The sequence below is a fragment of the Silurus aristotelis genome (genome assembly GCF_946808225.1).
Source record: "Silurus aristotelis genome assembly, chromosome: 24".
Lineage (NCBI taxonomy): Eukaryota > Metazoa > Chordata > Actinopteri > Siluriformes > Siluridae > Silurus > Silurus aristotelis.
This window is the reverse complement of record NC_139597.1, coordinates 4,964,767-4,980,850: the sequence shown is the minus strand read 5'-3', so window position 1 is coordinate 4,980,850 and position 16,084 is coordinate 4,964,767. Positions and strand designations below refer to the sequence as shown.

Genomic DNA, 16,084 nt, shown 5'->3' with positions numbered 1-16,084 from the left:
TAAAGTTTGCACAGTCAGTGGTGGTTTGGGGAGTCATGTCATCTGAGAGTGTTGGTCCACCGTGTTTTATCAGGTCCAAGGTCAGCACAACCGTCTACCAGGAAGTTTTAGAGAACTTCATGCGTCCATCTGCTGACCAGCTTTATGGAGACGCTGATTACATTTTCCAGCAGGACTTGGCTGCTCACACTGGCAAAAGTACTAATACCTGGTTTAAGGACCATGGTATCCCTGTGCTTGATTGGAACTCGCCCAACCTAAACCCCATTAAGAATCTATTGGGGTATTGTTAGAAGGAAGATGCCAGACACCAGACCCAGCGAAAGAGCTGAAGACACGCTATCAGAGCATCCTGGGCTTTAATAACAGCAGTGGCACAGACTGATTGCCTCCATGCCACGCCACATTGCTGCATTAATTCATGCAAAGGGAGCCTCGAGCATGTATTGAGTGCTGTACATGTTCATACTTTTTAGTAGTCCAACATTTCTGTGTAAATAATTTTTTACATTTGTTTTAAATAATATTCAAATTTCCTGAGATAATGAATTCGGGGTTTTTGTTAGCTGTAAGCCATAATCATCCAAATAAAAATAAAGATACACTTAAAATATATCAGTCTGTGTGTAATGAATCAATGAAAACAATGTGAGTTTCACTTTCTGAATTGAATTACTAAAATAAATCAACTTTTTGATGATATTCAAATTTATTGAATAATTCTATCTACTATACTCATATATAAGTATAAGATTTATTATATACAAATCCTATACCATACTTTATCGATTTAATAAACCAATATTGTTTGTTCGTCTTTCTTTTTTTTTTTTATAAATACTAGCTCATAGTAAAAACACAATCATCATATCAACACAGTAGACATTCCCAAAACAATCATAAAACACATCCCTGTTATTTTATTCATTTCTTTATAAATATTTATTGTCAATGTTAATGTTACAGATACATTTACAATGGAAAGCATTTGACCATGCTGCATTAATAACTGCATTAATCTTGGCACATAGAACAGTAATGATTCATTCATTACTCAGCACTTGGTCATGGTGGAAGTATCACGTGCAGATGTACTGATAGTAAATTATAAAATGTAGGAAATGTGTTTTTTTTTTTCTTTGAGATTTGAGAGTCTTAGTATCGGATATTGGTATCGATTGGTACTGTATCGCCGTATCGGTTTATCGGCCAAGACTGAATGAATAAGTGGATTGAGAGAGGGTTCTGCCCATGCTTTACCAATTGAACTGATGTAACGATGATGAGTCACACATGGCCCAGCATGCACTGCGCGGTTCTTCTTCTATAGGGGCGGAGGGGAGTGGAAGAGAAGGCGTAGCCCGAGCTGCTTTACCACCAGCACATTGACCAGCTTTATAAATTCCGCTCCCGGGGAACGACGCAGTTCATTTTTGCGCAACCCGTTGCAGCAGAGCTTTAGCGATTTTCCAAGAGCGCGTTTTTTCTCTCTCTCTTCTTCTCCTTCTCCCGACTCCATTCCAAGCCCATGGCGAACTACATCCACGTCCCCGATGGTGCGCCAGTCGTGCAAAAACTGGACGTGACCGTGGACGAGAACGACTACAGACCAGTAGCTCTGCAGCTCATTAAGGCGCTCAGACCTCACTGGAAACCGTCCGAGGTCAAAATGAAGGTAATGATCTGCTCGATTGGGTTCTCCCGCCCGTCTTTCATGCACTCTCTATTCTCTTAATAACGCATAAGGAGCAATAAACCCCCTATGAATGCCCCCAATCCCCCCTCCCCATCCCCCGAGCGCGCACTGTAGAAGCTGCGTCACTGCGCCAATGCGCGCTCCCCGACTTTCAAGAAATTCAGGATATTTCAGGATATACGGGATATATGAGCTAAATTTTCGGTGTGTCATATTGTAGCAAGCTCCAGGAAGCTGGCTGAGTGATGATTGGAGGGATGTGTGTGGGTGGGGGAGCTACAGAGTGAGGTTTGTCTGCCTTCACGTGTCATCCGATAAAAAAAAAAAAGAAGAAAGAAATCCGTTTGAATTCCCGACATTTAATTCTAAGGTGTATTTCTACTCTTATAAATTATTAATCGCCCCCGAAAGAATGTTAGAATGATCTCAGGACCTTCAGCCTTCATCACACGCACGCAGTTGAAGCTCGATGATGCGGATTTCCTTAAGCGGATCGAACATTCGGTGGTGCGACTGCGACCGACTTCCGCGAATTCCGAATAAAACCATTCAAATCAATTGAAACAAAACGCGACACTTTAAGAAACACCTGACCCGCAGGTTCATGTTCTTCACATGTTGCCGATTGCGTCTTTTTTTAAAAAAATGGATACATTTGCAGGAAATGTGCATTTTCAAAAATGCGCAATAAAACGTGTAAATGTAGAAATTGTGATATCTAGAGCTCTGACCACAATGGTTGCTCCCCAGTTTGGTTGTCTATACTGATCAGAAGGTTGTAAGTTTGAATCAGACACTCAGCTGCCACTCTTGGACTGAGTATAAACCATAGTCCTCACCCCAGTGGATAAAAGTGACTAAAATATAAAAATATATATTATTTTGATAATGTTCTTCAGTCATTTTGGTGACATCCCACACTCAATAATCGACATTTTGCAAAATACCCGTGACGGTGATCAGCGATTGAGCGCTGAACATGATTGCGATCAGTTACTAGACGTTGGGAGGAATGGTGGTCTGTGATTGGACGTTGAGAGCGATCAGCGATCACTTTGTTGGAAACGATGGCGATCCATGATTGAATGTTGCGAACGTTTGTAAACACTGATTGTTCTCTGGTGATCAGTGACTGGATTTTAAGATCAGTGATTGGTTGTTGGAAATAATGGTGAGCTGGTGATTTGTGATTGGACATTGAGAACGATGGTGTTCAGCGATCATGTGTTTGACATAATGGTGATGCGCGATTGGACATTGCGAACGATCGCGATGAGTCATTGAACATTGGTTTTACACAGGAGATGAATTAAGTGAACCTGTTCTTTCATCTCTTACAACCAGCAGCAGTTACATAAGCCGGGAAACGTTGCTAATGTCATTTACTTATGTAAAGACAGCAAAAGATTCCTAAATGTCAATAAATCTAGCTACAAAGTTTGTCATTGTCTCTCTATGACCCCTATGCACATAGCACTTAAATACTTGTTAGGTATAAAGGTTTAAACGTTAACAAACGCGGGTGCTAAACAGACTTTATGTGTCCAATGATTAACTTTCATGCACAGTTGTTTCTCCATATGTCCAATTTTAGCGCACAAAACATCTGGTATGACCATTTTTTTGGTATGTTTTTATTTAAAGAATTAATAGATATGTCAATATTTCCACCAACACAAACGTTGTGATGTACGTGTGTGACATTCCGCTCAAAAAGTTGGAGCTGCTTTGGCGGTATGACGACAGACGGCAGGCCGGTTTCTCTTCAAAAAGTGCTAAATCACAGGACCTAATCATCACCTCTCCACTGGTAGGACAAACAGGTTGGATGGTACATTAATGTATATAGATTACAAAAAAAAATTATGTCTGTCATTTTTATTTTTAGCCATGTCACATTGGACTCGGAAGAGGACAAGAATGTGGAGTCGCGTGCTAAAATCACGTGACGCTGCTTTGAAAAGCTACATGGGTTAATGTAAGACCTAAGGCTAATGTTTTAGATGGCACAGATGTCTCTGTTTCTGACATTAATAACAATCAGAATCAGTAACTGGATGTTAAGAACAATTTTGCTCAGTCACTGGACACTAAGAATGATTGTGGTCAGTGATTGGTTCCTGGGAATAAAAGTGAACTGTGACTGGACTCAAGAAAAAAAAAAATTGATCAGTCAATGGAAAGTTAAGAACAATCACTATCTATCTATCTATCTATCTATCTATCTATCTATCTATCTATCTATCTATCTATCTATCTATCTATCTATCTATCTATCTATCTATCTATCTAATGTAGACTTCATTATACTGCATATAATTTTCAGGAAAGTACTACAGTAGATATAGAAGCAACATGAAATGCACAGAAAACATAAGATATTTGCTTAAATAATTCAGAAATATAAACATACATGTAATAAAACATCTGTTATATAAGTTTTACTATATCAATTATATTCTACTATTTTTAAGTTTATTGTCTTATTTTTGTGCTTTTTGTTCTGAAAAATAAAACATGAAAATCCCAGAAATACAAATTATATATCATATAATGATTATATAATATATTATATATATATATTTTTAAAAGAATTTCAAAGCAACCCAAAATGAGCATAAATAATTTTTATATATTTGCTTGAACATACTAAAAAGCAAACAATAAAAGAAAAACATATCATGACAATGTTTAGGAAAAACAGGCACTTAATGCAGCCAGAATGAAGAGATGGAGAGATTATACATATATGTATTTATTGGAATTAGTTTATTTTTGTGTGGTTACTTGTTTTCGGTCGAATAATGTCACATGAACACAGCTGAATTACTTCTCTTTTTTTTTGGTCTGCATGGTGATGAGCTGGTACTTTAATTCCCACAACTTTGGTCCAACCTTTTTTAATTCCCTATTTCTTTGTCGCTTTGGTAAAATGTGTTAACCATGACGGAGACGTTCACGTGATGCTTATTTCCCTGTTATTTGGAAGACAAACGCGGGTCAGGTCGAGGCGAGAGCGTTAAGTTGCGTTTTGTGTGTGTGTGTGTGTGTTTGTTAAAAGACAGGGAAACTTAAACCAGTCGCTTGAGTTCAGGTTGTGCTGTTCAGCGCCTGAACTTTTTACGGCTCAGGTTCCTGCTGGTTTTATTGTCCTGGCTTCTCAAGCACTATGGAGACCAGACACTTCTCACTGCTTTTTAGTTAAACAGGTTCAACTCTAGGTTTCGCCCTGGTTTTTTTCCTTTCGTATGGAATATGCTCCAGGTTCTCAGATCTATGACTTGAAATGACACTGAGTGCATGTTTAAAGCTTTACCTGCTCGTCACACAACCACAGAAAGGTGTTTATATTCAGCAAGAACATATAAAAAGTACTAAATAAATAAATAAATCGGGCCCACACTCAATCCTTTTCCGTAATAAAGCAGTGTTTTGTTCTCAAACACCAGGGAACGTCCTGCTTCCCTGTGGAAGTTAAGAAGGCGGCGTCATCAAACTTCCGTGTGTCCAATGTGCACAGGGGGCGTAGCGCACGCATGTCAGGTTGTTTTAGTCTTTATTTCCTTCTATGCACACCGCTCTGTCAGCACATGCCAAACCATGGTACGAAAATAAAATTCCTGTCGTTCCACTTCGGCATCGCAGGATCTCCTGATAGTGCACATGATTAGGGATGGGAATTTTCCAGATTCAGTTTAGAAAAGCAGACAATGAGGATCAGTGTGTATGACTAAATGACTAAAAGAACACGCCTCTTTTATTTTTAGTTGATGTGAATTTAGGAGAAAATACACAAGCGAGGGTGGAGAGACATCACAAGCGACACAAATAGATAATTAGGTAACTTTTATCTCCTTGTTAATGCCGGTGCTGTTATACAGAACTACTTGTACAGTGTTGCTTTTTTGTCAGCAAGGTCAAGTTGTAAGGGAAACAAAATGCTCACAGACACACACACACACACACACGCACACACACGCACATGTGTCAGTCAGCTTGGTTTGGTAGTGTGAAACCGCAGCGCAGTTCAAACCAAACTATGCATAATAACTATACACACACAAACTAATAAACTACATTTCTTTTTTTAAAACCCTAACGCTCAATCACATATACTCAGATGCCAAAACTCAAAACATCAGTTTATGACAACTAAACAGTGACTGAATATATATATATATATATATATATATATATATATATATATATATATATATATATATATATATATATATATATATATCTCACATTATAACAATTTCTTTTTTTTTTTTCTTTTTTTGACCTTCAGCACTTCACTTCCTGGAACACATTCAAATATTTCTTCCTGCAACGAAATTACATCGTTAGAGATTAACCCAAAAAAAAAAAAAAAAAATTAGTTCATGAATCTGGCGGTTATTAAAGAAAACGGAATGTGTGCATGTTGGTTACTTTTAGACGGCGAAAAAAGAGAAAAAGGAGAAGTGGTTGTGGTGAGACCGAAAGTAGCAGTGCAGAATCAGTGAAACGTTAAAATACTAATAGTTAAATTATTACAATCCAATCTAACTTTTATTATTATTGGAAGTTCACTGATCACGTGACGCCTGTGTACAATTTACTGGAACGGAAATAAAGGTTGCAGTACCAGCTGTAAATACAGCTTTTATATTTCTTTTTATTTGAAACAAACTCCTGATATGTAATTCCAGTTGTTTAATCGTGAACAGGGAATAATCCGAATCATTTGATTAGTTCCAGTAGATAAACGAAGTGCTAATGTTACATTATTCCTCCAATGTTAAGCTAACATTGTGGAACTAGCACAAATGCTACACGACATCTGTTATAGCTAGGTTTTTTTTTTTTTTTTTTAAAGCCACGTTAAAGCTGTTAATTTCTTAAATAATTTACATAAATGTGAATGTTTGACTACTAAAATATGTGACTTAACAAAATAATATTCAGCTTCTAAAAACAACATTTATTTGATTTATTAAAAAACTAAACAAAAACTAGTTGTGGTGACCCTGACCAGGTGGGTACTAAGGATGTGTCAGTGAACCAAATTAGCAAATGTTAGCATGGTGTGTGAATATTTTTTAATATAATGAACCATGGACATGCGATAATCGTTTCAGAACACGTTAATAATTCATTACCGACATTGTTACAGCTGGCTTTATTATGCATTGTGTATCGCTAGCATAATGTATTATAAGCAATTTTTATATAGCGTTGCATCAAAAGTAGGGCTGTAGCTATTGATTATTTTAGTAATCAAGTATTTTAATGATCGTTCCTGCGTTTAATCAAGTAATCGGATAAGAAACTTTTTTCTTTATTAAAGAGCAATACGAAATATCCAAGGGATAAAAAAACTGGTCTTTTCAAATGAACAAGTAATTAGTTTCTTTTTTTTTTATGTAAATTTTATAGCTGAAATTTCTATATCTATAAAAACTAAACCCATTTAGTGCATTTAAATGGCATTTTTAAGAAGTAAACGCACTGTACGGTGTTTTTTTAATGTTTTAGTTTGAAATTATCGCAAACTTTGTCGTTTTATTTGGCCGGAAACCTGTGGAAGCACGTTCCTACCACAAAAAAAAAAAAGGTTTGTCCAGTTCTGACTTCCAATGTTTTCTTGACTTTATTTATCGTAAACATCCGACATTTCTGGTGCTTCCACCGGTAACCATGTTGTCGGACTGAAGTTTGAAGCTGTTGGTGTATAAACGAGGCTCCTCTGCTTCATGTCTTGTTCCGTCTCCTCCAGAGCTGATTGTTAGACAGAGTTCTCTTCAGGGATCAGAAGCTCAGTTTGATACCATGCGATTCTATTGATTGTAGCCCATTTCATTTTCAATGTGTAAGAGGGGGTGAAGCTGCCAGATTGGCTAAAAAAAAGTCAGAATTCTGAGAAAAAAGTCAAAATTAGGCAAACTTTTTTCTTCTATATGATTCGAATTTGCAGAGATTATTTTTTTGTATTCGAATTACTCGAGACAATGCTCAACAACTGCTGAACTGCTGGTGGTATTGGTGTTTTAAGAGGTTATAAATAACACGATTTCTTAAAAATTTAAGAAATGCATTATAAGCACTTCTTTAAACTGTAATGCATTTTCTCTTATAATGTATATAATGGTTCATTTATGATTTATAACTATATATAAGTAAATATAAATGTTTTTGCGCTAGCCTGCATTGTAACTAATACCTAGTTGGTTCATTTTAATAGATAAAGTGAATAGCTAGTGAACTCTAATGCTCTAACAGATTCACACATTCATGTTAGCGTTAATGATTGTGGTCTTTCTTCGAATTTCTCTTTTTCTCACTTTTTTTTTTCTCGCTTAAACACATGGAAGTAAAAACTGACTGTATGCGACCTTTTTGTTGTGTCTTTGCAGTGTCCTTGACCTAAAGCACACATTTCTAGTCTCCAAAACGCCAAAAAAAAAACCCACACTTGTGCTGCACGATTCGGGGAAAATGTCATGTTGCGATTATTGGGGTCAATATTACAATATGCGATTGCAATATAATAAATAGTATCATGAGTCCATGGGGTTGATTGGTTATCAAGAAAATTGCACACAGATTAGTGATAATGCTGAAAAGTGTATTTGTAAAACTGTAAAGGTTTTCAAAAAGAATCATTTTAACATTTGCATTAATCTTTTCTCAAAGGTACAGCTGAATTTAATAATAACATACATTTTTATCATAAATAAAATATTTCAAACATTTTATCGAAACATACAAAGAATGCCCTGCCGCTGCGCATTTCAGTTCCACTGGTTTTCTGCTGAGGTTTAAGATACAGTTTAAGTTTACATACTTGAATTCAGGCAATTTTGCAATCATTAATAAATGTGTTTAAACTTTTTTTAATGGAATGTTGCCCAGGGTTCCAAACAGCCATGTTTACACAGGATGTAACAGACACCCGGAAAGAGAGAGAGATATTGGGCAGAGCTGACGATGTGTGTGGGAATGCGGAGGATGCCAGGTGAAGGCACGCTGAGTTTGGCGTAGAGGAAAGATGTGTGTTACCGCGAGTGGGTGTGTCTCGTCATGAGTTCGAGGAAAAGGAAAACGCAAAATAGAAATGAAAAGTAAAAGAAAGCTCTGTTTCTTTCTTCCAACCAAAGTTGGCAAATAAGCAACTTTAATTAAGCAAATCTTGCACAGTTTCTCTCTCTGCTCAGTGTTGGTGATCTTAAAGCTAAAATATCGCCATATAAAGGAGGTAGCTATTTTTTGGCTAACAGTTCAGTGTTCGAAAAAACCGGGAAGTCACGTGACCAGACCCCACACGTGCACTGCCTAAACGGAGACTATCTGGTTATTTTTTTGTTTTGTCAGGAAAATCTGCAAACACTTTTCAGAAAGTATTTGTTTTAACACATGCACTTAATTATTTCAATAAATCGCAACATTTGCCGTCATATAATCGCACAAGCTGACAAGCGATTGCGATACGATTAATCGTGCAGAACTAAAACAAACTAATAAAATGAACCCCCCCAAAAATAACCCAAAACACTTCTCATATCTGTATTCTGCATGTATCAACTCAAGCCAAGTGGCATTTTTTTGTCATTTCAACCATATACAGTACAGTACACAGTGAAACGAAACGACGTTTCTACAGGGCCAAGGGACTACACAAACAATATAAATTAATACAAGATAACACAAAAGTAACTCGAACAAACAGCCCTATAAACCAGACATTACATAAAGTGCACATCTGCAAACGTGTGCAAACAACACATTAACACATTGACAATGCACCGATGACCGGTACGTGCCACTACAAAAAAAAAAGCAAAAAACTAAACAAAACAATAATAAAACTATGTTGAAAATGCAACAAAATAAAAATAAAGTAATCTTTGGACAATTAAGTCAGAGCAATAGAGATTAAATTATTACATTATATCATGATACATTTTTTCATTTCCTAAGTAAAATTTTTAGAACAGAAGTGTAAAAGCCCAGGGGTGAATATACTTTTTTTTTTTTTGGCAACATGGAAGAAGGAATTAAAAAAAAAGAAAAATAATTTGCTTGCATGTTGTTTCATGTTGGGGGATTATTTGTAGCTCACGCTTTCTCTTTGCTGCAGAAACAGCAGCTGTATGAGGGCTGTATATTAGCGGTTAGAAATCAAAGGTGCTCAACTAGTGTAGTAGGCATTTTTTATTTCTGGGCTGTTTTATGACACTAATAACTTTGAAACTAGAGATCTGTGCAGGAGGGGAAAGAGGTTTCTGCACAGGCTCCATGGAAATGGCTGTAAAATGTTTCGTATTAGCACGCTAATGGAATTAAAAGGATGTCTGTTTGAATAAAAAAACAAAGACATAGATATAAAAAATTGCTTCTTGTATTTCAGTCCCTGACTCATGTTGATTTTGTCCACTAATTTGTATTTAGCCTTCTGACAAAAATATGTAATAGTTATAGAAATAGATTGCTAGTTTAAATCTAGAATTAGCTGACAGAAAACTACAGCTGAACTCTATTAGTTACAAAAAAAATTGTTTTAGTCTTTAAAAGTTCTAAAAAATAAAAACAAAATAGATTGTTAAAGGAAATGCACAAATATCATTTGCTAAATTGTTTCAGTGAGATGTGTTTGACTAATGCCAATTCATGGCTAATATTATACAACTCTCAAAAATGTTCCAAGTGGATTAATATTTTATAGCATAATAACAACACTGCATTGTAAAAAGTGATTAATGTTACCAAACACATAATCTGTAACATCATATGTTTCTACATCTGCAAAGTTAGCATACACACGTGTGTGTATATATATATATATATATATATATATATATATATATATATATATATATATATATATATATATATATATATATATATATATATACATACACACCACCTCCCCCCTCCCACTGTCAGTTTTGCCATATTGGTTCTTGGCTACAGTTTTATCTTCAAGATCGGCGACATAAACTGTTGTTCTGTTTCTAGCAAAACTTGATTGATTTTAAAAACAATTATTATTGAAATATGGCTAAACGACATTTTTCTTAACATTAGACAGAATTCCGATTCTGTATTTAGTTCAATTAATACCACATGAAATCATTTTTTTTCTTTTGAAAAATGAAACAAGTAAGAAACAGAATTAGTTGCTGATAATTATGGTACTCAGGAACTTGTTAGCATATTATTATCATCCAGGTCTTTGTCAAATATAGAAAAAAAAACTGTAAGCTTTTGGGCACTTAAAAGAATTAAGATATGACATGACATGGGAGGAGTTGTTATACAGTAAGACCGTACATGAGCATGTTGGAAAAGAAAATGGTGCCTGCAGCGATTTGGGTGGAGAAGCATATTTGTGGTGTTAGGTATGATCACAGATTGTGACAGAATTTCAGAAAGGTGCATTCTGGATTTTCAGGCTAACACAGATTTGGAAATTTACTATTAGCGTATTCTTAAAAATACATAACAGGGTAAAAAAATATCATCAAAATTATACTCCCGGCTGTTTCTTGTTTACACTATAAAAAGCTAATTTTTAAATTGAATGTGCACAGTGTAGACTTTATAGTTTGTAATGAATAAAAACTATTTAAGGTGTTATGATCTCTTATTAAAAGTATACTAAAATACTTTACTTTATCGTTATATAATTTGATACTAATATACACACAATGGCCAGATGTTTGTCGTTATGCATTACATGATCTTTTTTGCCTCATTCCTCTTATATGTACATGCTGAAACAGGGAATACGCATAGAGGATTGACAGTAAAAACAAACCCCACCGAAAACTAAATGCTTGCTTTAGTGTCACATGAATCATCATTTTATTCTTCTCCCTGTTTTTGCAGAGTTTTACAGATGGCATCACCAACAAACTGATTGGCTGCTACGTGGGTGGGGCGCTGCAGGACGTAGTGTTGGTGCGCATCTACGGCAACAAAACGGAGCTTTTTGTAGACCGTGACAACGAAGTGAAAAGCTTTCGCGTGCTGCAGGCGCACCGCTGTGCCCCTCGTCTCTACTGCACCTTCAACAATGGCCTCTGCTATGAGTTCCTTCAGGGCGTGGCTCTGGAACCTGAGCATATCCGCAACCCCACTATTTTCAGGTGAGGATCCATGGATGACTTGCGACAGTTTTGCATGTTTGCCACTCAGTTTTTCGGCCTGGCACAAGCCCTGACCTTGTTTCCTCTCTGCGATAAAGCTGTGGCCTTTGTAACATGATTCTTCTGCCTCGTGACCTTGCCAAGCCCCTCCAGCCTTCCCGTTCTAGGCCTCATACACACGAGGAAATGCCTTATGTCTTGCCAAAGTTGTCTGTGGCATCATTCCATCTCATGTCTATTAACAGCCTGCCCTTAAAAAAATCTTGCACACGTTAGCTGTACATGTGTAACGTCCACCATGGTAGCACGCACATGCAAGAAACATGGTTGTGTGCCTACTCCCACAGCCAATCACAGCCAATCAGATGGAAATGTTTAGAATTGCGAATTAAAAAATATCAATTTTTTAATTCGCAGTAAAAAAAAAATAATAATAATAATTTTTTATATATATATATATATATATATATATATATATATATATATATATATATATATATATATATATATATGATATCTCAATTATAGCTTGTATAATGTGAAAAAAAGTAATTCTTATTCGAAACAGTCTGTCAGGATGAGCATGCAGAAGTTTTGAAAATTGGTTTCTACTAACGTTGAATGGCAGAACAAATAAAAAAATTAAAAATGAAGCATGGAAAAAGTTGGTCTGGGTAAATCATGCTTTACTATCCTGCTTTACCTCCTGCTTGCATGTATCTCCAAATGGGACCGTTCTCCGATATTGTGTAGCTTGTTGGCAAGGATTAGCTGTGATGAGCACTATAGACTATTTATGAATAGGGCTTAAATTTCCTCTCAGAAAAGACCTGTCAGGTTAGCTATTGTTAGCTAGATTGCCACCCATAGTCGAGTCAAGTCATGTCAAGTCGGATTTATTGTCATTTCAACCATATACAGTACTGTACACAGTACACATTCCCATCAGGGCCAAGCTGCTCCATACGACAACCTGAATAAACAGAAAGTAACTAAGCAAATCTGGGGCACGACAGAAAATACACGTGACATTTAGTGCAAAGAACAATGTGAGACAGTGAGACAGTGAACACAGTGACATTGCAGTCTGTATAATAATAAATACTGTACATGTAATCACAGTTACTGTTTGTGTTCATTTGTGTGTGTATTTGTGTTTTTTTGTGGCAGTACATTCATTTTAATGGCATTTTGATGGCATTGGCAGTCCAATCATTTTGATTTGAGTAGTAGGTGGTAGTAAAAGTATATTTATTCAATTAAGTTCGCACTAAATATGACAAACGTTAATATAAACTACAAATCCTCTCAGAAATTCTGTCATTCTGGTAAACTTAATAGCTTATTCGCTGATGGTAAAACTAACAAACATTTTTAATGTCAAATGCAAATCCTCTCAGAAATCCTCTCAGGTTAACTAATAAACTTGATGAACGAGTAGCCTTTAGTTATAAATACCACTCAATATCCTGTTTGATTATGTAATTAGCTGGAAAAAAAAATTATGTGCTTTTTTTATTTAATTTTTAGGCTCATTGCAAGGCAGATGGCAAAATACCATGCCATCCACGCACACAACGGCTGGGTTCCCCAGTCTGATCTTTGGCATAAGATGGGCAAGTACTTCTCTCTCGCCCCCACCTACTTCGAGGATCCAGAAAAGAACCAGAGGTGAGCCTTTAGATGATGTCACGAGTGAAAAATATATGTCCATGCGCACACAGGAATGGCTTTAAATTTATAGGTATTTAAGTCAACAACACTGATCGACAAGACAGCTACAGGAAGGAATCTTGTCATGCTTCATACTTACGGGTAAACATGAGGAAGAAGAAAATAAAGTGCTTTTATCAGATGTCTGACAAGAATGCTTGCAGATTGAATTCCAACAGATAGTTTTGATCTGTTACATATCATTAAAGGTGAACGTTTACCTTTAAATTTTGTTTGGTAATTACGCATTGTACTGTATGTCGTGTGAAAGGTTTTAATTCCTCACAGCTGCATCAAAGGATTCTAATTATCATGTATGCACTTTTTATCCATTTACAGTTGTGTTTCAGAACATGGAGAAACAAGATTGTTCCTGTCATTACTTATTTTATACCATGGTGTGTCCGAATAGACGTTTGATTAGTTTAAACTACACAAGTAGAAGTTTAAGATACACAGGTTTTGTACAGCATTCGAAATTAAAGCATTACATTACATTCTATAACCGTAGAGTTACAGTTGCACAGAGAGTGAGAGGTATTTCTGAACATTTTCTAATTACCCTGCTGAGCTAAACAAGGTATTTTTACACAGTGTCAACTTTTAACGTTTAATTTCTATAGTGAATATGGTAATTGTGACAACTTGTAGAAATATAACAAACCAAAAACAAACCAAAAAAAACACAAGCTGTTACACAGCTTCATTATGAGTAAAAATTCAACTGGTCGAAAGGTTTTACAAAATATATGTTAAAGCTTTAGCCCTGACACTGGAGACTCAGTCTTTAAATGTTACATTTGTTTACAAAAAAAAAAATGACCATATTAACAATGAATTTTTTCATTTTTTTTTTTTCGATTTTTACAATTATTTCTATGTTACATGTAACGTAAAGTTGCTCCTATATAAACAATAATGAATTATTCACTTTCATAACATATTATGATAATATCTAGAATCATTTTGAGAAAGTTAGAGTTCACTGCAGAAAGCTGTAAATAAATATAGAGATGCAGGTCTTATTTGTTTAGCTGGTAATCGTTAATAATCTTGACAGCTACACATAACACCCTGATGTGACTAATAACCACTAGGTAAACACTAGACCATAACTGGATATGCCTGCCTTATTCTTGGATGCCTGTAGGATATTAAATAAGTCATTATGATGGTTTAATCATGACGTGGATTAGAAGGTGTGTATAGCATTTCTTAGTCACAGTAAAACAGTTTCTAGTAAAAAGCTGAGTAGGTAAAAACCTTTAGGGCTTATTAAAAACACATCAACAAGCTGATAGTTGTGATTTACTGATTAATAAGAAACAGTAGTTATTGAATTAGGTCAGTTATGATGTCTGGTTAATTGGATAACATTTTAAGGTGTTAATAAGCTGCAGTGTCAGTAATGATAGACTTATTACCATATCCAGTTAGCAGATTTATCCTGACATTCTTTGTGTATAGTTTTAAGTGGTGTACTGGAGTTTTAATCCACTTACGGTAGTCCAAAGTGTCAAATATATGGCTATAATTGTATTTCTACTCAGATTTAAACCTGAAGTGGATGTGGCCTAAAACAGAAGAATTTATTTATTTATTTTACTGAACAGCTTCACATTTTAACATTGGAATACTGTACTATAAGCTATCGCAAAAAAAAAAAAAAAAAAAGCATACATTTGAACACTAGTAAAGTGTGAAAATGTATGTAGTATCTAGTGCTTTTACAATTTTCCAAAATAGTAAAAAGATTTTACCTAAAATGTAGTTAAAATCTTATGTGAAGTTAGTTGTGTAAATAATAACTGATGACTATTTAAAAAATTACATTTGTGTGAAAAAGTTATGCAAAAACGAATTAATTATAATAGAGGCTGTCAAGCTAAAAGGGGACTATTACATGATCAGACTTCCACCTGTTCATGCAAACTGAATTTTGATCCACGTAAGCAAATGTGACGTGACTGTAATCACATGGGACCAGCCTGGTTTTCATTTGTATAAGGACTTCATTTGTATGCAAATGATATCAGGCTATGTCTTGATGCTGATAAAGTGGTTTTGTCATTGCCTGGATGAAAATGTAATCCAAATCTATTCTAGGTGAATTCAAGGTCAACTACAAGTATACATTGTTAGGCAGCTTTAAAGTTTTTGAGGATTTATAACCTTTAAATTTTGGAGAGAAATCGAATTTTCTAAATGATGAAGCTGTGGCGCTGCTCAGACTAACACTATAGACTCATACAATAAAAAGCTAGCTAGCTAATTGTATGCATTTCATGTGATTAAGTAATAAATAACTTAACTTTAAGATTAGAATAGCTAGTTAGTTAATTTTATGGTGCATATCTTAGCTGAACTTTATATGTTTGTTAAAGCAAAAACAAGCTAACTATGAAGGCTAGCATGACTGGTTTAGTTTTATGATACTTAGCTATTTGAAAAGATGTAAAAGCTTGATCGTCCATAGTAAACAAATAATTTTCGACAAACAAGCCGGGGTTTTGAAATAATATTGTCTCCTGATTTAGTGATT

General features: G+C 35.4%; 1 protein-coding gene across 1 annotated transcript in view; it reads left to right on the top strand.

Moving 5' to 3' along the window:
- Positions 1 to 1,312: 1,312 nt before the first annotated feature.
- etnk1 (ethanolamine kinase 1) overlaps positions 1,313 to 16,084 on the top strand; it is a 29,797-nt gene continuing 15,025 nt past the window's right edge. The window contains exons 1-3 of the mRNA XM_083528027.1: positions 1,313 to 1,675; positions 11,570 to 11,829; positions 13,360 to 13,500. Coding sequence (XP_083384153.1) covers positions 1,529 to 1,675; positions 11,570 to 11,829; positions 13,360 to 13,500 — 548 coding nt within the window. The 5' untranslated portion in view covers positions 1,313 to 1,528. The remainder of the gene's footprint in view (positions 1,676 to 11,569; positions 11,830 to 13,359; positions 13,501 to 16,084) is intronic.